The sequence below is a fragment of the Zeus faber genome (assembly GCF_960531495.2).
Source record: "Zeus faber genome assembly, chromosome: 5".
NCBI classification, from domain to species: Eukaryota; Metazoa; Chordata; class Actinopteri; order Zeiformes; family Zeidae; genus Zeus; species Zeus faber.
This window is the reverse complement of record NC_137192.1, coordinates 4307194-4332312: the sequence shown is the minus strand read 5'-3', so window position 1 is coordinate 4332312 and position 25119 is coordinate 4307194. Positions and strand designations below refer to the sequence as shown.

Below are 25119 nucleotides of genomic sequence, written 5' to 3'. Positions count from 1 at the left end.
GTTGCACTACAGGACCAGTAGCTCCACTTACTGTCTGTGTGCAGGTTCGTCACCGCTTCAAGTGAGGTTGGTGGTGACCGTTCCTCAGGAGTAATTCTGGAGTAGTCGACCCACCACTGGTGGCCTTGGGATATCTTCCAGTGTATGTATCCCTGGAAGCGTTGGATCCTAAAAAGCCTGTTTGCTGCGGTGCTCCTTTTAGTCCAGGGTTAGGTATGGATTGGTGTTTGGGTTAGGGTTAACAGAACACACCAACACGCCAAACACACACTCTTCAACAACATTATTTCGATCCCAGGCTGTTTTTTTTCTTGTTTTAAGATTCATTACATTTTCTGACCTTATCTATCTATCTATCTATCTATCTATCTATCTATCTATCTATCTATCTGTCTGTCTGTCTGTCTGTCTGTCTGTCTGTCTGTCTGTCTGTCTGTCTGTCTGTCTGTCTGTCTGTCTGTCTGTCTGTCTGTCTGTCTGTCTATCTATCTATCTATCTATCTATCTATCTATCTATCTATCTTGACTTTTGTTTCTCCTCTTTTTCGACATTGTTTTTTTGGGCCGTGAATCCACTGCCTTGTTTGCACATTCTTCTTGTGTTTGTGTGGGTTTCCTCTGGGTGCTCTTGGTTCCTGCCACACCTAAACGCTTTCTTTTTTTTTTTTTTTATATAAGAAGTACCACACAGTGGGCAACATTTTGGTTTCTTGCAAAGTTTGCAAATACTGTAGTTTGAGTTAAATTTGTGGGCCTCAATTTTGGCATTTGACACGGTTTAAATATTAGAGGTGGAGATGATGTTCAAACTCGGGTTGAACTTCATTTTAGAATTTTAAGGATGTAAAAGCTTGCTTGTTTTTATTCTTTTGTATAAACATTATTATATTATATTATATTATATTATATTATATTATATTATATTATAAACTATATTAATGATTATTAATTTTTAGAAAAATAATTTGATAGGAAAACAACCTTTTCCCTTGTGGCCCAAATTAATGCCTTTTTTAACTGAAATAAAAATTGTACTTGAGAAAAATACACCCTCAAATACTGGTAGTAACTACCAGGTAAAAAATATTGCTGATTTATAAACTTGGTTAAAAAAAAAGGGGGGAATTTTCCAGTTAAAAAAAACAAAAACGAATTGAAAATCCTTGTGTTCCTGATTATAGCAGATATTCATAACATTTGTAATGTGTAAACCTCACACATGCATACATACATCTCACACACTGCATACTGTATGGCTGGCTGTCATTCAGAATTCTTTGATTGCTTTTGTAACACTAGGATTTTCAATCTCAAGGTGCAATAATGAGTTGACATGCGTTTTAAAAACCAAATACTTTCTGCAACTAATACATGAAATCACACCTACTTCTGCTACCCTGACACAAGATAACAGGATGAACTTGAACTTGGAGAGCTCTATGTCATAGGGCTTCCTCTAGTGGCCAAAAATCATACTGTAACAGAAAAAAAATCACAATTAGATTAGATTAGATTCACAATGTAGTATTTTTAACTTTTCACCAGTAAACTAAACACAATTGTGTTGAGGATTGGATTGCACCGACAGGAACACCAGGATCAATTCAGAATTTTAATTTCAAGAAATTCTCCGATCTGTCCACAGAGCATTAACTGGCGGCAACAGATGCCTGGAATGTGCAAATTTTGTTTTTGTTGTTTGTTACACATTTTCGTGTTTACGTCCATTAAGTGCAAAAAATGGCTTCACAAAATAACTCATCTTAACCCCCCCACTGTCAAATGACATGAGCTTCTTAAGTAAAGGTTTGAACTTAATTATCTTACATATAGTAATACATACTCTTTCCATTTGTAAACCTCCTAGAATAATACAAACACAATGGAAATTATTGCTTAGGAATATAAATCACACTTTAGCACATATGCTATACAGTATGTGCTCGCGGCGAGGCTGATGTGAAGGCTAGTTAACAGCCCACTCGCAAGTTAAAAAAAAAATAATAATAACTCTCACAATCCAAAAACATTTCAAAAGCGTAAAACAATGCAATAATATCTAAGTTTACAGTATATATTAAAAATCACATGATCGATTATTGCTTCAACAACCTTAGGCTTCAAGATAAAAAAAACAAAAAATGCTCAGAATTGATATTGGTACATGTAGAAAAATAGAAATCCTCCTGGTTAAAAGTTAAATCTTAAACGTTTAAAATGTGTAAAGTTGCCTGGAGAAATCATCTTTGTTGTCTCCCAAAGGTGCAGGAAAGCAGCTATCTCTGCACCTGACGAACAGAGATATCTTCTGCTGTTGTGACTGACCCAGTTGCCATATAGTGGGCAAGGAGTTTTTTCCATGCCCAACTGCTGGACAGCAGCTTTTGGTTTCCTTTGAGGAAAGATGAAGGGAAACAAATATTCAAAGTTGGAATTGTGAATAAAAAAGGCAGTGAAATGAAACTGAAATGGACTGGAGTTGGCATTCGAGTCCTCTATGTCCTTAATAAAAGACAATCAAATATGTAAATAAAGTCAACACTGATAAACATCAAATCCTTTTTTTTCTTCCATTATAGAATCAGGCTGAGAAATAACACATTCCTCTTAACAGACTTATTACACAAGCCTACCGATGATGCACAACCCCTCCTTGGCCCTGGAGATGCCCACGTTTATCTGGTTTGCATCGCCTACAAAGCCAATGTTCTTGGAGAGCCAAGCTCTGTCTGGTTCTTTCTCAATCTCCTTACTGGGCAGAGAGCGCACGGTGGATATGAGGACGTAACGCCATTCACTTCCTGGAAGGGTACATGTAGTTGGTTACACAGTTGTTATGGCCAGCAAGTCGTTGATATTTCTTAGGTTACTGTCCATAGATATAGAGTATATATACAACGATCAGCCACAGCATTAAAACAACTGACAGTTGAAGTGAATAACATTGCTCATATCGTTCCAGTGGCATCTGTCAAGGGGTGGTATACATAAGGCAGCAAGTGAACAGTGAGTTCTTGAAGTTGATGCGTTGGAAGCAGGAAAAATAGGCAACGTAAGGATCTGAGCGACTTTGACAAGGGCCAAATTGTGATGGCTACACTACTGGGTCAGAGCATCTCCAAAACGACAGGTCTTGTGGGGTGTTCCTGGTATGCAGTGGTTAGTACCCACCAAAAGTGGTCCAAGGAAGGACAACCAGTGAACCGGTGACAGGGTCATGGACACCCAAGGCTCTTTGATGCATGTGGGGAGCGAACTCTAGCTCATCTGGTCCGATCGCACAGAAGAGCTACTGTAGCACAAATTGCTGAAAAAGTTAATGCTGCTATGATAGAAAGGTGTCAGAACACACAGTGCATCACAGCTTGCTGTGTTTGGTGCTGCGTAGCCACAGACCGGTCAGAGCGCCTATGCTGACCCCTGTGCACTGCCGCCTACAATGCACAAGTGCGCTTCAGAACTGGACTATGGAGCAATGGAAGAAGGTGGCCTGGTCTGATGAATCACATTTTCTTCTACCTCATGTGGATGGCCGGGGTTAGGGTCCAATCCGATCGAGCATCTGTGGGATGTGCTGGAACAGCAAGTTCGATCCAAGGGGGCCCCACCTCACAACTTAGAGGACTTAAAGGATCTGCTGCTTACGTCTTGGTGCCAGATACCACAGGACACCTTCAGAGGTCTTGTGGAGTCCATGCCCCGACAGGTTAGAGCTGTTTTGGCAGCATGGGGGGGCTACACAATATTAGTGGTTATTAGTGGTCATTTTGATGTTATAGCTGATTGTTGTATATTTTGATGTATAGTTCTTTATATTTCTCTCTATATATATATATTTTTTTTTTTACAATTTTGTAGGCTAGAAAAACCAATAAGCCAGTGAGCCACAATTAAATAATTGTTGATCAACTTTTGATTGAGTTAAAGACACTGCAGTACAAGCATATGTGTGCACGATCAAAGAATGGAAGCATCTACAGTATTTTGACTGCTGGGCAGTGTGAGGTACTGTAGGTCGTCGGTAGGAGAACATAGTATAATCCAGAGGTATTTTGTCAGGCCCCCATTTGGTCAATCCATTGTTTCTATCGTTGCCGTTAATAACAGTGAAACAATTGACAAAGCAAGTCATAGTGAACTTCATAAAAAAAACCCAATATCATCACGATAACATTAACATTAAATTCATTGAAAAATGACAATACAGGATTTATTCAGTCATCAATTTTAGTTCCAATCTACATAATTTACCCTCACTCGTGTGCCTCTCATGCAATACCTCTGTGTCCCCTATAGGGGGCGGCCCCAACATCTTGGGAACCACTGGTATACTCTCACCTTGACTTCGAGTGATGGTGGTAACTGTGATATCACGCATTTTGAGTCTCCGCAGTTGAGCTTTTATATTTGACACTTGGGCATTGTATGGAGAGAGGATCACAATGTCTTGCTGCGCCACCTTGGCTTTTTTCACAAGGTTTTCGGCAATCTTGACCTGCATAGGAACACAACCAAATATCATATATACTCATGACTCATAACAAATCACGATGCAAGCACGAATTTTGTGTGTGTGTGTGTGTGTGTGTGTGTGTGTGTGTGTGTGTGTGTGTGTGTGTGTGTGTGTGTGTGTGTGTGTGTGTGTGTGTGTGTGTGTGTGTGTGTGTGTGTGTGTGTGCGTGCGTGGGTGCGTGCGTGTGTGTGTGTGTGCAGGGGTAAACTTCTCTCAGTAAGTGTCCTTGGCAATGGAGAAGTGCAGTTCTAGATGTGCAGGAGTTATTGCAAGAATTACCACAGAAGTTTAGGTGAGGTGTTGGCAGGAGGAGATTCTGGGTTGACATAAGGTGTGTGGAGGGAATGTGTGATGTTCTGCTCATGTGCCCTGCACATCTAGAACCACACTACCACACAGCTATTGTTCTGTGGTCATACGTATCTCAAAGTTGTAATTGCATTTGATTGCTCTAGTAACAGCTATTGGAAAATGAGGTACACACAGGTGAAAATATAGAAAGAAAGAAAATACTGTACCACTATATCCTTCTCTGCAGCGTTTGCTTTGGAGTTCTCGTTGCCCTTTTCTGTGCTCACAACCAAACTGATTTCCTGTCCTTCGATGTGGCCGAAAACGATATGCTTTGCTTTCTTGCTGACAAGTAGGACACTGTTGGGGCACTCCACTCTGGTTTTGAGACTGCCCTCATAGTATTCATCAGATGGGAATTTGCATATATCTTCATGCTATGAAGATGAATTATTGACAATTGTTGAATAAAAGCCATTTAGTGAAATGTACATGCTAATTGTAATTACAACTAATATACACCACTCACCATTCTATATTGAATATCCAGCCTAACTGCCCGGGCCTTGTTCCTATTAAAATAGCGTTCGAACAGCGACAATGACATTCCCAATTTCCTAACATGATAGTTATTAACAATTGGACGTAGTTGTTTATGGTCGCCAAGCAAGACAATCTGGGGATGGGAAAGAAGGGAAGAGTGAGATGGGGGGCAAGATGAGCAAAATCAAAAGTTTAGGTGACTGAAAAACTGCTCTCTTCATGCAGTGGTACAGTAGAATGATAAATACACAGGGTAAGGACAAAAAGAAAAAGCACACGTAGCTCACACTGTAGCTGACGACGTGTACCAATCACAACTCTTCCACTCCACAAGACTGAAAAGACTAAATCTGCTAAATCTTCCGACCTCCACCCCAGCCTCCACTTAACTGATGACACAATCATTTTTTTGGCAGTACTCCCTGCGCAGTACGGGCAGGCTTGCCCTATGCTGCTTTACGCCAAATGTAGCTGTATGCATATCGTACTGGTGTATGATTGGGAAATAATAAATCGCTTGAACTTGACAAAGTGTTCTCGACTGAAATGAAAAAGTTTTAACTTTGAAAAAAATCACAATTACAAATGAAGCTTCGATTACCATTTAGCAGCATGTGTCAAGCTTAAAAGAGGTCTAACAACTGAAATTTAGATATGTGCATTTCCAAGGAGCATGAGCCAACTAACAGATCTCCTAAGGGAATAATAGGGGAAATAGTGCGCGGTAGAATTGCATGTGCATCAGTCACAAAAACTGCAGAATTATTTAATGTGCCAAGGGGAATGGTCTTAAAAAAAGATGACAGTATGCCAAACACGAACAAACTGCATTGGCTAGGACTCTTAGTGTCCGCAAGCCAAAGCTCCTGAACATTGATAGACGGACACTTAACAGTAGTGGAGAAATTCCTGAAAAGTACAGCCTAAAAAAATGACCACAGACATCAATCAGCAACTCTGTAAATTAGGTCTCCACAAAAACGTGATGTTGTGAGTTTCAAAAAGCTGTAATTTATAGTATGGCTGCTATTCAGAAACCAATTGTATTCAAGGTTAATACACAAAGGTCTGAACCTTTTCTCTACACCATTGAAGGCCAAGGTGGCGTGACTTCTTATATGTCCATTCGAGGTGTTTCAATTTTTTAACCTATTAGACAATTGACAAAGAAACCACAACAAACCACAAAACACTTTGCGTTTGCAAAGTGTTTTGTGGTTTGTTTGCAGTCTTGGGTGACATTTCCCTCTTACAGAAAATGACATGCTACTTTTGTTGTTTCAATGGCCGTGATGCCATCGGAGTCAGAGCTAGTATGGTAGGCAAGACATGCTTTTATGTTCGTACATTCAACACGGCAAAAATAAATCCACAAACTATAAGATATTATGGAATATTGGTACTGTATGTGCAATATTTCTGTGTCTCAAAGGAACAATCAGTAACACGGGGGCACTAAAGGAAGCCATAGGATCTACAACTACATTGGCAAACATGTCTCCTCCTCTTTGACCCCAAACTGAACCCGGAATTCTCTGCTCTCATCTCTCCCATCCATGTGAACTACGATGTCCTCAAACGGACACAAAGTATTAAATGCAATTCTTTCAGTCATTCAGTCATCAAGTTCAATCCTTTCAAGATGAAATAATATATCCCTCTGCAAGCTCTTTTAAATATGTGGAAAATCAATTTGGTACAGCAAGGAAAGGAAAAGGTTCTGGCGAACTGTATTTTCTATGTAAATTCCAGCTAGCATGTGTTTAAGGCCAACTCTGCATCGCTTTTGAAGTTTATAAAGGTACTAAGCTCCTTCCGCCTTTGAAATGCTGCACCAATGTTCCCCTGAGTTTTGGCAAAGGCTTTGTCATTGGCTTGTTTGCTTGAGAACGGAGCTGATATATTATTATCAATTTAAGCAATGAGCCAATACACTATTACTGATTGCTCCTTTAAATTAGTTTATCATATCTTCAATACCTATGATGACTTGTGTTAGTTCAAGTAATTTTTGGATTTAAAATGTTTGTGTATATAGGACAAAACATGCACACATCTGCATTATTCTTGCAATTTAGAACATTTTAGTCGATAAACAAAATTGTACATATAGTGGAGATCCATGTTGAGAGCAACAGGCGTGGTCATACTCAGCCAGTTGCTGTTGGGAAGAAAAACATCATTCAGTTTGGCAAAAAACTAAAAAAATATTGATTATAGTATTTACCTCAACTGCAGAGGGTACCAAACCTTTATTGGAAGCAGGCTTATATTAGAGGCAGTCTTTTATATCTAATTCGCTCTGTTTAATAAGTATATTTGATCACATTTTAGTATGAATATTAAATCAAACTTTGTCTGGGTGCCGTGCCATGCAAATACATGTATGGTGAAAAAAGAGAGAGCTTGTAGCTACCCTTAAAGTTGCACTTGTGGCGATAGCTGATGGGGGATAACAGTTTTTTGAGTTTGCCTTGAATGCACCACTTCCTGCTTAGAGCCCGGGAGAGTGAGAGCGCTCACAGCAGGGTATTTGCCCCAAGAAGCGATCTGCTACGCAGCAGTACGAAAAGGAGTACATTAAATACAAATCCACCGGTCTGTATTTGAGCCAGGCTATTATTTGTTTGTGTAGACAATGCCCCTGGCATTTATTAGAGGCCTGGTTTTTATTTTACTACCGGTTTTTATTTGAGGAAATTGGGTAATTTAAAACTACAAAATCCCTGAAGGACCAGATGACTTGTTGGAATTTGATGTAATAGGGGGTGTATTCTTTGGATAAACAATTCGCAACTTTCGCAATTGCCGTAAAATGAATTTCTGGCAGTTTCACAAAATCAGTAGCTGTAGCAGTGATCCCTCAGCCAAAAGTACTCTGGGGTAGGCATTCACATGGGAGGCTTAAGGCCAATACATCGAGCAGGATAATCAAGGGCATAGAGGTAGTAGTGCATTCCTGACCTGGTGAACGGAGCGATAACATACATACTGGTACTGTAGCCAATTTGGCGTGCTCAAGTTCAATTCACTCCCTGAAAATAAAAAACACTACTTTCTCCATCATTGTTAAATCAGAGGGGAAAAAAAGTTCACTTGCCCTTAGGACAAAAGCATACAAAATTCTAGGATGCAAAGCCAAATAAAAACTTAAAGGGAACAGCGCTCACCTTTTCTGGGTTGTTGCAGACTAGCGGAATGAGGGCCTGGGGTTCAGTGGCCATGGCACATTCATCGATGAGGATCTGGCGTGCACTGACTGTGCTTGTCAACGTTGGGGAGGAAGACGCTGTGCAGGTGCACAGTACAATGTCATGCCGTTCGAGCTCATACTTCCGAGCTTTTCTGAGAAGCAATTGGTACCTAAAAAAAAAATCAATACACACAGCTATCAAGTGTATCTTGTATATCTTGTGTTAAGCTCTTGAGTAATACAGTTGAGTACTTACTCATCCACCTCTCCATCCGTCAGCTCTTGTTGAGTTTTAATCTTCTGGTCAAACTCCTTTATTGCAGCTGAACTGGGGTTGTGCTTCTCTCGCATGCGGTGATGCAATGTGATGCTCCTGAAACCAAGGGTTTATGTTCACTCAGTGTACATTAAAATATTACAGAATATTATATGGCTGTGAAAGTTGCCACATTATAAACATACATGATTCCTTTCGCAGTGGATTTTTAAAGTACGTAAGTTTAAATGATTGAAAACAACAAAATATGTTGCCATAATTATGACACTGACAATTATAATTACAACACCCTCTGGACCCTCTGGAGTCATGGGCTTCCCCCCCCCCCCCCCCCGTTTTGGCACCAATAAACTCTCTTACCACTAAAACATTAAACCTTTTCTTTAAGCACAAACTCATTTATTTTTGTTAACTGAAGTAAATAATTCAACAAAAGAGTGTGATGGCTAAACTGAAAGATATTTTTTCTTCGGACAACACAAGATTATAGACAAAGCAGGATCAAATAAATGGAATCTCATTTCCTCTTACAGACATAAATGTATTATCATTAAACAAGTTTAGAATCCACACATTTACCAAATTTTATCTACTCTCATAGCACGGTATGTGCTATGTGCTAAGTGTTTTGAATGGAATACCTCAGTTCTTCTTTGGAGCGTTCTTGGCGACGTGAACTGTGAGAAGACTGAAGACTGCCATCAGGGCAGGGGTAGTCCAACATCTCCACTTGTTGGCTGTAAACTCTGAGTGGCTTTAGTGTGTCTCCGAATTTCAACAGGTACTCTATACAGCAACATGATTAGGGAAACCAAAATGAATTAAAGGATAGGTATGCCATTTTCCAAGGCAGACTTTATTAGAATGTTGGTTCTGTAGAATGTTGGATCAACTGTATAGCAGGGCCGACCATAGCCCTAGGTGAGATCTGTAGGGTTTATATTTTTCATTTTTATTTTTTACCTTTTTTAACCTGTGCTGTCAGCTGACTAGGCATACAACAGTGGGTATTTGTATGTCAGAGTTAATCTGCAAGTGGAGTTACAATTCTCAGCCTTCTAATATAATATTAAATACTCATCAAGGACTACTTGCAACAACTCAGTCCTTGTGACTCTCGTGGAAGGGTGCCCCCTAGTGCTGGTCACACCCAGCACTAGGGGGCACCCGACCCGCAGCAACCAGCCACACAACAGGCCCCCGACCAGTCCCCCGCAAAAACGGATGGAAAGCCCAATGTGAAGCTGCAGCAGTGGTTTCTCAAGTTTCTCAATAGTAAAGCGTTATAATAGTGAAGCCTTTAAATATATATATTTTTAATTCTCAATGAAAGTCTACATGCATGCACATGTATGGTACATTTACTGACCAGCAACAACATCAACGGATTTGTTTGAGGGACCACAGTAGAGAATAACTTCCTTCTTGTTCTTGTCCTTTGGGTTGGTGAACATTCTGCTCATCTTGGGGTTCAGCTCGCAGAACCAGAACACAATGTACACTCCCACGACTGTCTTTCCAGTTCCTATGTAAACGGTTAAACATTGTTTTTCATCTGTAATATACAAAGCAATTAGCTGGACTAAAGATGTTGTCGCTTACCAGGTGGTCCTTGTATAACAGTGAAATTGTGCTTGAGAGCTCTCTCCACAGCATCAAATTGAGTCTCATTCAGCGTTGGCAGCCCTTCTGGTGCCTTTTTTTGTATGAGTTTCCAGCGTTGCACCAAGTTTTGCACTACTGCAGGAGACAAAATGAGGCAAACATTAAAAAACATTTCAGATTGCAAGTAGTTTCTTAATGAGCAATGGTTCATCAGGTTACATTTTTTTAATGAATTTACAATATTTGGCTTATGGAGAACATGGTTTGAAAAACATTTTTACAGGCAGCAAGGGCAAAAATAAAGGAAAAATTGTAGGTGTTTTTAAAATGCAGTTTTTTAGGGTAAACATAGTCTCACTGACTACCACAACGCAATAGCAGGGTGGTTGTCAGTCAGTCAGTTTCACAGCTATTTAGCTACAATATAAAATGAAAAACCAAAATAAATAACACAGCTCAGGCCTTGGGCTGGCAGTGCCTGCACAAATACTTGAGAAGCAGAGGGGAGAGGAGGGTATTGATGGCTCTACGAAGTGACAAGGCTCTTCTAAATAAGTCTTTATTGTTAAGAAGAACATTTACATAAAACAAATCAAGTTTTTACAAAATTAAATCCCATAGCCAATGGAGAGCACGGTAAAGTTAAAAAGAATAATGGAGAGACTTGCGTGACTCAGAACAGAGTGCACAGGTTTTGTTTTGTTCAAATACAGTAGGAAACGAAGGAAAACAAATAGAAGAAATTAACAAAAAAAAACCAACGTCGCTCACAACTTAGATGCATGGCTCCCTGCACTGCAGCGTTTTTAAATGAGGTATTATGCATACATTTGGTGCAAAATTCTATGCAAATGAGGCTTGTTGCAAATAGCGTTCAATTCACAAACACCGCGTTAATAGCCACACGCAGTCAGAGTCACGCTTTGTCGTCTGCAGAGACCTGGTGGTAACTGCGCGGACAAGAATAAAGGCAGCGGCGCCGATGCCATGCACAATCAGAGAATATCTATACCTGTCAAGTTAAAATGGAAATGGTCCCCTGTTAATGTACCTATATATGTGTAACATTAACATATATAACATCTATGTTAAATGCCTGTATACCTCTCAACTCCCCCTTATGCGTCTGATTACGTCTGATCGCAAAATGCCTGTTGTGCATTACACGTAACAGGGAGACCGTCTCCAGCGCCCGACCATTTCCATTATGTTCAAATCTCAATGTTGACAGGTATGCTTACTAATCAAGCACTGCTGCCTTTTTAATTTTTGGGGGGAGGGGGCGCTGAACAATTGCCCTTATTAACTTTGCCACATGGATAATTGTGACCAGACGCCTCAAAACAAAGCTAAATTGCACTCAGAAGCAAAACTTTATGGGCGTGTTTGCGCTGGAATATCATTAGCGCAATATCTTTTGTGAATCGGACGCTAAGCCAGTGCAGATCACAGGCGCAAATTGATGTGCAATTCATGGTGCTATTAGCAGCTGCAATTCATTCTTTGTGAATTCACCTCTCTGACTATATTTTGACCTTCCCGTTTTTCAAAAAGGAGATTTAACTTTTGTTTGTGTTATGTGTTTGTGCCATGAACGGTTTGAAATAATGGGAACCAACAATTTATTAAGGCCCAATAAGGCCTGGTTGAAAAATAGTGAATCTATCATTTCAAGTAGTAATCCGTAAGATGATTTGGTTAACAAATCCCATATTTGGTATTTATCCTAAATGTATTTAGCTGGAACTTTTTTTTAAGCCATTCAATATATTTGCATTATGCATATACTCTATGTATCTTTTTTTTTCCTTTCCTAAATTTCCACATTAAAGTTAGTCAGTTATATGTCAAATAACTATGAACTGCTGAAATTATCCAATCGACTGCTGACAAACTCGCCTACCCTCTCTTGGAATGTCCTTCCCAAGTGCCAATCCCTGGACGAGGTTACACGCAGAGGCAATATTGATGACAGCATTTTCTTTACGTCTAAAGAAAAAAGAGGGGGGGGGGTGTTCATTAATAATCTGGATCTATCATACAAAATCAGCTACAGCCCATCAGGGGAACATTTTATAATAGTTATTGTTATTGCTATCATTAAGTACACAATCAGCAAACAATTTAACAGTGGTGTTTTTGTCATCTAATTAAAGCATTAAAATAAAAATGTAATTCATGTTTATACAGCTTTCACAAAGAATACTCAATTTGTTCAAGTTGGTGAAATATACAAGTAATGTCCCTCAGTGAAGAAAAACATTTACTCTTTGTACAGCATGGCTTAATGCCTGGGCCATTGCACTTTCCAATTTACATCAGTAATCTCCCTAATCTTGCACCCAAAATACCCCTTTAATTATTGTAGAAGATACTAAACACACCATCTTACACCAATTTATGGAGCCTGTCTGAAGCAAACAAAGATCCATAAGAATTATGCAGAATGTTCAAAATCATAAAGTGGTCCCCTACCAGTAAAAAAAATAAAAAATAAAAAAATAGAATTGTATGTTATTTAAAGGTGGAAAGTCAATGGTGATGGTGATGCAGGTGAAATTTATGTTTTGAACAGTGCGACCTGATTTCTTGACCAGGCCCCACAATATTTGAATGTACTGTATGTAGATTATTTCAAGTCAGTGTTTATTACCCCTAGCCTCCCAGTGAAAATTAGACCCGAGGAAGCCGTCTTGTTTGACAGTGCTGAGTTTGGGGTCTATTGATCTTATCATAGGGGTTAGCGAATACTTTTTGTGTCTTAAACTTCTCAATGGCCAATATGCATATTGGTTTAAGATTATATTGGTCAAGATATATGATTATGTAACATTGGTAAATGGTTTGTTAACAAACAATAGTTATTATAAGGTGTTAACACATATGGTATTTGATCAACTTTGCTCATATTAAGGTAGCTAACATTTCCTTCTTGAAATATAATTTACTACATTTGTACTCACATGTCTGGGAGAAGCTTTGGAATTATTTCAACTGTGAAAGTTGTGTTTTTTTGAAACACACAGTTTGGACGGGTCTTCATCGGCAAGTGTTTGACATAAAAGTCCACTTTATGAGCTTTACCACTGGGGGTCTTCACTTCCTCTGATTTTACCGTGACACCATGGGCAACCCAGGTAAAAGTGCTTGGATCCACCTCTTTGGAGTACTCTGATTTAGTCAGCTCTAAACCTCTTTTCCGTATGCACAGTAGGCACTTGGCCAGGTTGCATTTAATGGCCCATTCTTTGATGAATGTGAGAGGTAAGTTGAAGCTTCCTTTTAGATAGCTCTTGTCCCTTGCTCCGTGTCGTTGCTCTCCATGGAAGTTCACCAGTAAGTCCTCAATGATGATGCTGTCACTGTCATCCACTGCTGTCGTAGCAGACTCCATGTCACACAAGGGTTTCCATATTTCTACATACTCATCAGTATCCTCATAAACAGCCCTTGTCGGACAGTTTGCAGATTTGGAGAAACAAATAATAGGGCTGTGAGCGTGATCGACACACACCTCAAAGTTTTTGTTGAGGCACACCAACTGAACAGTGGGCATAAGATAACCTCGTTTTATCTCCGATGTCATTTGGACCTGCAGGGTGTCTCCTGGTTTCACTTGCAAATCTAGGTCAATGTAATGTTGTCCTGCCTCCTTTCCATGTTCTCCTGGATTCTTCACATTTTCAAGTTGCTTAGTTCTCGCTCCCATTATAAGAGACTTGAGTTCGGTCCAGTTTTCATCTACAATTGCGTCAACAATGGCTTTCCATGTTGCATGTGGCAACTGAGTGCAGGAGCTGTTGTTTTGTCGCATTTTTACCTGGATTTCTGTGGAACTAATCGAATAGATCCTTCTTCTCCATTTAAGAGTTGCAGAGTTACTTTTTTTGTCATGAACCGGTTGATCCTCCAATTGTAAATCCCTGTACATAATAGGTACGCTGTCTGGAAATGCATCATGGTCAAAGGGAAAAGACACTCTGAAATTGTCTCTATCTGGGTCCACACAAACAATGACTGCTAGCTTAGAAACATTGTGTTTCTTCATGCTCGTGGCAAAGGCTAGTATCTCAGACTTTTGTTCATACTCCTTTGTGGTCCTCATGACCTGTTCAAACTGTTCACACAAAATGTCAATGTCTTTGGCCGAGTACTGCACTGGAGTACCACAAATGACTGTATGCAAAAGCCTCTGTAAGACAACATCCATGTACCGTCGAATTGGAGAGGACGCCTGTGTGTAACACTTCAGCTCCATGGAGTAGTGCCCAATTGTTGCTCTGTCAGAGGAGTTCGAGCGTATGAGGAAAGCTTTACTGAGGCTCTTCTTATACTGAGACAACACCGGCATGAGATGAGGATGAATGTCATCAGCAGCAATGAGGTCAACTATTTTGTCAGTGTCAGTTCCTTCTTTTGCTGCTTCCTGGATGTCCTTCCACACTTTTGATAGAATACAGAAGCATTCGGGGCTCTTGCTATTTGCAGTCTTCTGGTCGTAGTCAACAATGTGTCTCAATTCGAAAGACAGTGGCAAGAGTTCTCCATATTCTTCCTTCAGTTCTTCAACCTTCTTGGGATCTGGCCTGTCCTGACATCGAAGGGGTGTACATTTTTTAGTATCTTGTTCGCCAATCAAAGTCTGAGCTGAAAATTTGTTGAATAACACATTAAGCTCCTCAATCATCAGATGGGCTTTCCTCTTTCCTGGCTCCCGTTGCTTATCAGTTTGACAATAGGCCCAGTTAGTAAGCCTGGCCTTTCTTTGGTCTTTGGCAAAACGATAAGCCACTGCAACAGAGTCTTCTACTGTATTGAACTTGGAGATCTCCTTAATTTTTTGACAGATGATGTCTTCGGCCTGTTTGTAAGACAGCTTTTTATTTGAATTGATCAAAGATAGCTGAAAGTTTGGCTTTCCAACAATGTTGTTTGTTTCCTTTTCGACTGTCATCATTAATGAAACCACCTTGCGATCCAAACCAGGCAGAAGACTCCAATCCTTTGTGCTCAACTTATGAGGAAACATATGAGTGGGTTCTCCTCCTTTGTTGTAATACGTAGCACCATTCTCCTTTGCCATCTCATCTAAACTGTCACCTAATCTCACAAAACTCGCCACATCTGCAATGTGGACTCCCACCTCATATTTGTCCCCGATATCCTTGACACTAATGGCGTCATCCAGATCTTCGGCTGTTTTTGGATCAACAGTGAAAGTGAATATTCCACGAAGGTCCGTTCTCTTAATCTCTTTTTTATTGCTCACCTCTTCATTTATCATCCAATTGGAATTGGTAGCGGTTGGAAGTACATTGAATTCCATTTTCAAAATTCTTAGTCCCTCATCCAAAGAGCTCCCAACTGGAAAAAACCCTACAACCTTTCCCAAGGGAAACGTATAACCTTCTTTCCAGAAAATCACCTTCACCATGAAAACAACATTGTCTGTGGGGTTTTCATTGAGGTTGTAACCTCGCACAATTTTCGAATATCCACCAATCCACTCCCATACTGGAATAACATTTCCACTTTTCCTGGGGACCAATATGCATATTTTTGGGTTATTTTTAGCAATGGGTATCATCAACCATCTTTGAGAATTGTCTTGAGAAGGGTGTCTGGGTTTTGATCTAGAAGGATGCTCCTCAAGTGTACACACAAATACATGTTCCGAGTCTGTTATTTTCACAACCTTGTTCTGTGATATGTTGTCAGAGAAAGATGTTTCTACAAGCACTTCATCTCCATTGAAAGCCTTTCCGAGGCTACTCTTTCCTTTTAGATGTAAACGTTTGGTTGGGTCGTCAAATGGTATGACATATCCTCTGCTAAGTGACTCGATGACCAACTGCCCTCGCTTGTGCGTTACTGGTTCACTGTGTGATAGCTTCTCATCATCATGTGGCCTGAACTCCGGGGTGTCTTCAAGAGAAGTATATTTTGTTTCACACTGGTCATATTCCTCGATCATCTCTTGTAGAATTGTATCTGTGTCGACGAAGCTCTCATTTGGCTGTTCAGGCCTTTGAAACCTTAATATTTCTTTAACTTCTCTTTCCAAGAACACTTTGGTGAGGTGATTTGGTTGAACACTTTCCTTGCTAATGCAGTGGTCTACATAGGCCTTCCAAACTCTTGAGCACTTTCCAAAGTGGCAGAGGGCTGTAGCGTCTCCCACCACGACCACGAGAGACTTAGCTCTGGTAATGGCTGTGTTTAACACACGGGCATCATTAAACAACTCCAGGCCAGGCATGTGAGCTGAATTTAGGCTCTCACGTGTTTGAACAGCTGTTATTATGACAACCCGGAACTCTTTCCCTGTTGATAGACAAAAAGAAAAAAATACTTTGTGTAAACATTCTTTAGATGAAAATAACTAAAGTTATATATACAGGTACTCCTCACTTAACGACCGAGTTCAGTTCCTAGGACCAGGTCGTTGAGTGTATTGGTCGATAAGCGAGGACCCGTGTTATTTCACGGTAAGGGGGCGTGGCCATTGAGAACACTAGTGTAGTGAACACTGACAGACTGCGGGAACGAGACTGAGACTGAGAACAGTGATGATATGAGACGTACACAGTGTATATACTATATATAGTGAATATAGTGTATATAGTATATATAGTGTATAGAGTGTATATAGTATCTAAAGGGTGATGCGAGATGAGATGCGTGACGCGGTTTTCTACGCAGCGTACAATACAGACTGGTAGGAGAGCTGGTCTTAAGTCCAAACAGTCGTTAAACTGGTAGGTCGTTAAGTGAGGAGTACCTGTAATAACTATAGTTAGAAAAATACACTGTAAATTCACTGAGAAATGAGCTCAGCTATGCCATGTTTAAAAATCATGAAAAATACCTTGCACATTTGCGAAATTCTCAACATTGACATTGTCAAGGTGTTTTTTCCAAAGTGCTGTCCTGATTTTACGAACCTAAGAATACATCAAAAAACACAAAAGATCAGTTGGGACCACCCTGACCAACTGCTTCTATTTGATAGTTGTATTGCCTTTATAAACTAATAATCAACTTCTAACTGCTTATTAAATGTATTTGTTAAATGTTGGATAATAACAAGAGGCTTAACAAATAAAGAGCATGCATTTACCTGCCATCCTTCTGATAGAACACAAACAGAGCTTTGGTCCTGTCGCCCCCAGCTGTCTGGCCATTTTTTTAAAATATCTTGTACAACTTCGACCACTTCAGTGACCTCTGCATGATTAAACCATGACATGGAAACTGTGTCCAGCTGGCAATCTCCTCTTACATGATGGAACATTAGGGAGTGGTCATTTGGGCCACTCGGAACCTTTTCGTCGGCCTTTACAATATCGCTTTTGCCAACATAGAAGTGAGTGGATGCAAAATCCACTATTTCTTTGGTTGAGCGGTAGTTTTGATTGAAAATGATTTTACTCTTCTCTGCGGCAAAACTCTTCTGGTTTTGATAGTAGTGGAACATTCTATTTAGAAGCGTGTGATCAGAACGTTGGTGATCCTCCACCGAAAAAAGCTTGGGTCCCATCTGCATGTGATCCCCAGCTAACACAACTCTGGTGTTGGGCCCGGCCAAACCAAGGGGAATCAAGGCTTCACATTCAAGCATCTGGGACGCTTCATCAATAAGAATGTGGGTGAAGTAGCCTTTGGGAAGCTGTAGCTCATGAAAACGTCTTGCCATTGTTGTGGTTGTTATGACTATATTGTGGCCATCCAGCGCAGCCTTTGTGGGTGGTAGGAAATAGTATCCAGTTTTTGAAAGCAGGCAATATTTCAGTGTAATCTCATCTGTGGCCTGTAGAGCTGTCCCATGTTTGTTTGTTTTTATTCTTATTGGCCTGATCCAATGATCTTTCTGGCTGATGAAGGAATGGAAGTGGTCTTTGACATACAAATCTGCAGAACTAAAAGAAAACAGATTACATTTACCTCGGCTGTCACTACATTGTAATTTATAGTTCATTGTGAGGTACAGTAATTCACAAAAAAAGGTAGATCATTTCAAAGGCGTTACATCAAATTTAAATGGACGATTAGTGGCTTCATTTGCAGTCATCGGTGCAAATACAAGGTAAACAATAACTTTGCTAATGTGACTGTGTTTTAGGGTTTAGCATCAAATTTGACAAGACATAATAGTTTCAGGTGAGCCTACCTGTTGGTGTGTGTGCAGATCAACACCTTGTTTTGCCGCTTCTTAGTCAGCTCTCTGGCTGCTGTTGCAAGGGTGAATGTTTTACCAGTACCAAATGGTCCATAAATGAGTAATGGTGCCACATCTTTACTGGAATCAGACTCTCCGGTGATGAAGTCAACTGCTGACTGTTGCTTGTCATTGAGCTTGTGACACTGAGTTCTATTGACAGGAACTTCGCAGTTGTGGAGATCTGGCAACACCCTTTTTGTATCTGGGAGGAGATCTACAGCCTTGTGCATCATGCAGAAGCTCAGACGATCAAGCTGAAATTGCACCTCCATTAGGTGCGTTTCGTTGTTTTTGAGTCCGAGCTCTGAGCAGCATCTTTTGGAGAGTTTCAAATGCATCTTGTTCTTATTAGTGGTTTCCTTGATGATGACGGCTTCATATACCTTAGAGCTCTGATCTCCTGGAGACGATGGTGTAATAAGGCAAGAACGGAGGCTCCGTCTCAGCATAAATCCCTCTGGTGTAATCTCGCAGGGAAACGAGAAGGTGCAGAACAGTTCTCCCTGGTTCATTCGAAGAGTGGTTGATGTTGTAATTTCTGCACAAACGCTGAGTCTAAACGAGGAAATAAGAATGTGGGTAATAGTTTCTTTAGACAAAACGTGCAAAAAACAAAAATGCTGTAAAAGTAAAACCCTGATAATCATATCACCTTGATAAGAGCTTTTCTTCTGCCTGCTCCTCACTGTATAAAAAGCTGTGCATCTTCTCCTTGTAGTTCTCAGGAGTCAGAGAAGTCTGTCTGTCGTAGTCGATGTGTTTGTGTGGGAAACCCGCCGACGGAGGCTTGTATTTATTTAAGAGCTTCTCTTGTTCGTCGTTCCTGTCTGTGCAAGGGACGATAATCCGGTTTCCCCTATGCCAACGCTCGAGACTTTGAAACGAGATGCCACAGTTCTCAGCGGGGTCGTCAACAAAAGCTGGAGACAGCTTCCCTACTCTGACCTTGAGTTTTCGTAGGAGTACCGGTCTCATACCAAAATCCAGCACCAGCCATTGCTCATACAGTCCGGGGATTAGAGATTGAAAAAACACAGTGACGTCATTGCTCTGCTTGGTTTGGTCCTGGAAATCTTCTCCTGGGGAGTAGGCGCAAGACTCCGAAGTGAGTTCATGAAGTGAGAATAAAGCTCCTGGCTCATGCTTCATCAGTGCCACATGCACAAGCTGTCTCTGTGTATACACAAAAAAAACAAACATTCCAAAGTAATTTTTATGGTCACGTGAAAAATGCATTTCTTTTGTCAATCAAGTTGCTTTTATTTTACAATGAATATTGTTTAAGTCTACACCCACACTTACAGCCTACAAGTACTAAAAGATACTATGATATATTATTTCTTTGGTTGAGAACATTTTAACTCAGACAGCAGTGGTTCTTAATAAATATACATCAGTGCTGGTTTGTTGAAGACTGCGATTGTACAATGAATTGTCTTACTTGAAAAGCTGTTGATTATTCCGATAGAACATAGGTTTCCGAACTCATGTACATTTTTTGTCTGCATAAATTTATCTTAGCAGCAAAATAACACTTCTGATGCTCCGATGATGAAGTTCATCATTACAATTCAATGTTATTCTTCATGAATTCCACTATGCAAGCTAGCAACGTAAAAAAAAAAGATTTGTTGATTTGATGAAGAGCTAAAAGAGTAAAAGAGGAGAAGAGTACAATTTTAGAATAATCTAAACTTGGCAATCACTTTGATGCAACCCAATCTTATCTTTCAAGAGAAATTAAAAAGAAACAATCATAAAAATATCTTCTGTATTTCTCTGTTGTCCTGTTAGTCTATGACAGTTTATAACGCCCAAAAATGTTTCTTTGTGGTCTATATTACCAAATGGTCTTCTCATTAATATCACATCAAGGAACGTGTGGCTTAGCTTCTAATAACACATTTATCAAGGAGTGCCAAGTGCCAGTGCCAGAGTTTAAACACACATTCATGACATACAAAAGTTGGCAATCTCAGGGAACACAAGTTATAAATAAATGATTACAGTTTATTTTGTTATCCCATGGCAAAGCTCAGCCTTATCTTTTAATTTATCTTACAAACTCAAGGGTTTGGCTGAAGACTTGCAACATGTAAGAGTTAGTCAATCGTTACCTCTGTGTTCACGTGAAAATTCCACCGCAACCTTGCGTCACTCTTTGCACACTCCACAAAGAGCTCTTCATCACAAGTGACACAAACATCATCCACCTGCTCCGATATCTGTTTAACAAATACAGCAGTTAATGCAGACATAAATATGCAATGACAATAACCTTTTTAACTTACAGCTAAAGATGAGGGGCTAACACTTACAACGTGCGCTTCAATTTTGCTGGTTTTGAATTCCTCCAGAAGCCTTTCAGCATAAGGCATGAGACCTTGGGCATCGACATTAGATCGGATCTCCTTTTCTTCTTGGGCACGCATCTGCCATTCCCTAAGTTCCTCTTTTGAGTGGGCTTTTAGGCAGTTGTCGCCATATTCACAGGTGTCTGGCCTAGGGGGAGAGGTCACAACAACGTTAAATCTTATCTTTGCAGGAGCAACAATATGTCTGTTAAAAAAAGTTAAAGTTTGGCGTGGTGAACCATGTGGTTATTTCACTAACTAATAGCTAGCTAATAACTCAGAGAATGACAACTGGAAGCCAGCCGTACATGCTTTCTGAATATGTCAAATCAAATTAGGTTGTTAAACTTGCTTTTTAATTATTCACTCATATTGTTTAATCATCTTAATTCATATATTAGAGCAATTTAAATCATTGTTGTTTTCAACAATGAAGGGTAATGATTTACTGATTTTAGGTCTATTGATACTGGTCAAAACTTGTGAAAAAAACATTGTGTGTTTTTTGTTTCTTGGGGGAGCAAGCTGTCATTTTAGTAAACAGCATATTTGCCACAGCAATATCTCTCAATTGTGTCCTTTTTGAGGAAATAATATCTGCGGTCACTGTGCATTTTTATTTTGTTGAAACAATGGATTTTTGTTAAGTTGTCGATGTACAATAATGTCCTCATATATTTTATTTGTATTTTGTTTATTTATTAGTTTAGCTGTTAGCTAATCGATTAATTAAAATGAAAGTTTTGACAAATGTGTTCAGGTTATGAGTCAAGATCATATTTTAATACATAGGTAATCTTGTCTTAACTCTAAGTACTAGACATGAGGTCTGTTTTAAATACCTTTACTATGTGAGGAAAAAAAAGCAAACTCCTTTGCCAACCACAGACTATTCCTGCCTTGTTGTTTAGTTCATATCTATGATATGAATTACTCTTTATGTGTATACATTTTTATTATTATTTTTAATCTAAAAGCTTGCTCCAGATATGTTTTTCATGAAAATGTGCTTCCCTACCTCTCACAAAGGCAAAACTCCTCCCTCGAGTTGTGTGGAGGGGGGCGAGCGTCCCACTGGGTGGTGATGTCACCAGAGATCATCTGGGCATGCTCCTGCGAGCTGCAGTGCTGCATGAAGCTCTCCTCGGAGGACAGGGTTAGGAAGCACGCCTTGCAGTAGAAGGCTGCCTCTCTGCAATCGTCCTGTCGCTCCTCGCTCAGCCTCACTAGCTGTGGACGAACGGGCCGCCCGCCGTTCTCCGCCTTCCACACAGCCATCTCCACCTCACTGTGGGCGGAGAGGCACTGTGTGGTCTCGTGCCAGCAGGGCTTTCCTTCGCTCACATGTCTGCAGTACTCAAACTTGCACTGCGCTGGAAGCGGGCGTACTTCGCTGTACACCTCCTTTCCATGACTCTCTGATGCATGATGGACCAAAATGGGGTTCCAGGGGTGCGCCGCACCAGCTGAGCAGCAGTCACCCAGCTTTGTCGCCGTCACCTTCTGTGGACTGCTTAGGAAGCAGTCTTTACACAGCTCAAGGAACTTGCCTGAGAACTCTTTGAATATGTCATCTGCAAATCTTTCTGGCTGCAGTGAATTAGACTCATGGAAAGCTACCTGTTGGAGTAAAGTGTCTCTATCTATATTTTTGTCTTTTGCAAAGTTCCATACAGCGGCTTCTTCCTTGCTTCTTGCAAATGTGCATTTGTCACGGTCTTTTGTACAGCCAGAGCCCTCCTTAAAGAATTTACAAACTTGATAAACGACACCCGAGCCACAATTTCCGATTGAAGGACAGGAAGAGACAGGTCTCCAATGGTTAGAGTCTTTGAATTTGGCTAAAAGCAAATGTTTGCTGCACATGTGGTTGACTCTTTGAATTGAATATGTTATTTCCTGCTCTTCAACAGAGCACCGATGGCATGCAGCTTTCAAGGCTATTGTTTCAAGAAGGTCATCCAGAGATTCAAATTGACCAGGGTGAGCGTCAATCTGTTTAGCCGTAATCCCCTCATCCTGTGCGACCAGCTTACAAAAGCTACTGTGGTCTAACCCCTGGAACTTTTCAAAGGTCCACACAGTGGCTTCTTCTTCACTCCTGGCAAAGGTACATCGGTTCTTGTGTTGGGTACAGCCTTTTCCCTCCACAAAGTGCCAGCATACTTCATATTTAATTGGGGATGGAAATGCGGGCCGTCGTGAAATAGGTCTCCAATAGTGGGTTCCCCTCCCTCTTGCGAAGAGAAGGTTGTGCGCGCACTGATGATCGACCACGTTCAGAGTGTATGTGATTTCATTCGATTGGACAGAGCACGCAGGACATGCAAGTTTGAGATCAAGTGTGGACAAAGGATTATTCATTTTGGGCCCACTTGTCCTTTAGGGGACACTGTCATACCGGCATAATCTTATCCAGTGCAGTAAAAGTGTTGAGGAGGGTCTGACTCGTCTGATGGAAGGAGGGTGAAAGAAAGGTCATTGGGTCACTTTGGAAAGGAAAGTGATTTTCAGAGCCTGGAGAAAAAGTAGCAGAAAAAATATTTTTAGCGTATGAGCAGATAAGCCCCAGTAAATCAAATGTTAATCACAAGGGCACGCTGCCTCTGAATATGTCAGAAAACTTCTGGCCGTAAAACATAAACTAAATAAGATGACATGGTACCCTATTAATCCCCCTGGGGGAAATTTTGGCCGTTGCAGCAGCTCAGTGGGAAGAACAGAGTAAGAGCATATATGCTAATTTCACAAATGTATACATAAAAAAAAGTAAATATAAAAAAATAAAGTTTGAAACAGTTCAACAGAATAAAAAGTAAAATAAGTAATAAAATAATATTATAGAATCAAGAATATACAGTGCAGTTATTTTCAATTAAACGCAAAATAGAATATTATATAAAATACTGTATAAGATAAGCAACGGGCAAAGTAGCATATGGAAATGTATAATAACAATGAGAGAAGCGTGTTTATTAATAATTGTTATTAAAGTGACATTGGTGGAGTAGGTGACAAGGTGTCACCTACTCAACACAAATGTAATGTGTGATATTCAAATGTATGAAATCTATGAAAACATCATTAAAAAATATAAACAATGGTGCCTAAAGTGGATCAAATCACATTTTGTGAATGTTGTTATTACATATTTCAACATGCCACCTTAGAAATTGTCCATCTCATATTTAAATACCATTCTTTTTGCACTTAATTTAAGACACCTTGAGACGTTAATTGTTATTAGTTTATTACTTGTTTTATTTAACTTTTTGGGCTGTTTATTACTTTTATTTTTTTAGTTTTGAATGTCTGTATATTGTGAATTTGGTGTATAGACTGTCACTCTGTACTTCATGTTCCCCACTGAGCTGCAACGCCTGAATTTCCCCTACGGCAGAATCAATAAAACCCTTATCTTTTTTTAACAATTTCTGTTGGGGAAATTACAATTACATGCACATTTAGAATACCACCTTTTCTGCACACTAACATGTATAATAGCATATAAACCTGGATTCAGCTTTCTCTCAACATTATAATACTTGACACTGGATTATTTCTTGCCCATGGACATAAGGCTTCTTGGACTATAACTGGATAATATTATATTATATTGTACTATAGTACATTATACTATATCATCATATGATTGTACTATCTTACTATCTCTCTGGACATTATAATACTCTCTGGGCATTATATACTTGACACTGGGTTTTCTTGCCGATGGACATAAGATTGCTTGGACTATAACTGAACTTATATTTAACTTATATTATATTATATTGTACTATACTACATTATACTATTATTACTATATCATCATATCATTGTACTATCTTATTTCATACTATACTCTACCTTATACTACTATACTATATTATACATTGGTCATTATAATACCACCCTTTATTATAAATCATTACATCAGTATCAATAAATGTGTATATACAGTACACACACACACACACACACACACACACACACACATACATATAAAGTATATATCTCCATATATCTCCATCTTACTTCTTATCCTTTTCTTGACTTGCACTGCTTTTGCTGCTGTGACGCCAGAATTTCCCCACCGGGATGAACAAAGTTTTATCGAATTTTAAT

General features: G+C 39.8%; 1 protein-coding gene across 1 annotated transcript; it reads right to left on the bottom strand.

Annotated features, from left to right (window-relative positions):
• Positions 1-1601: 1601 nt before the first annotated feature.
• Positions 1602-23396, bottom strand: LOC307230180 (3'-5' exoribonuclease HELZ2-like; the record flags this gene model as incomplete). The annotated part of the gene is made up of 21 exons (XM_080000417.1): positions 1602-2392; positions 2634-2801; positions 4339-4495; positions 5032-5241; positions 5334-5480; positions 8518-8710; positions 8797-8913; positions 9459-9603; positions 10187-10342; positions 10420-10557; positions 12326-12411; positions 13386-15693; positions 16303-16746; positions 17291-17366; positions 17543-18341; positions 18593-19198; positions 19296-19816; positions 20761-20868; positions 20962-21145; positions 22016-22587; positions 23373-23396. 21 exons carry the CDS (start codon positions 23394-23396, stop codon positions 2277-2279), a joined length of 7275 nt encoding a protein of 2424 aa, XP_079856543.1. The 3' UTR covers positions 1602-2276.
• Positions 23397-25119: the final 1723 nt, after the last annotated feature.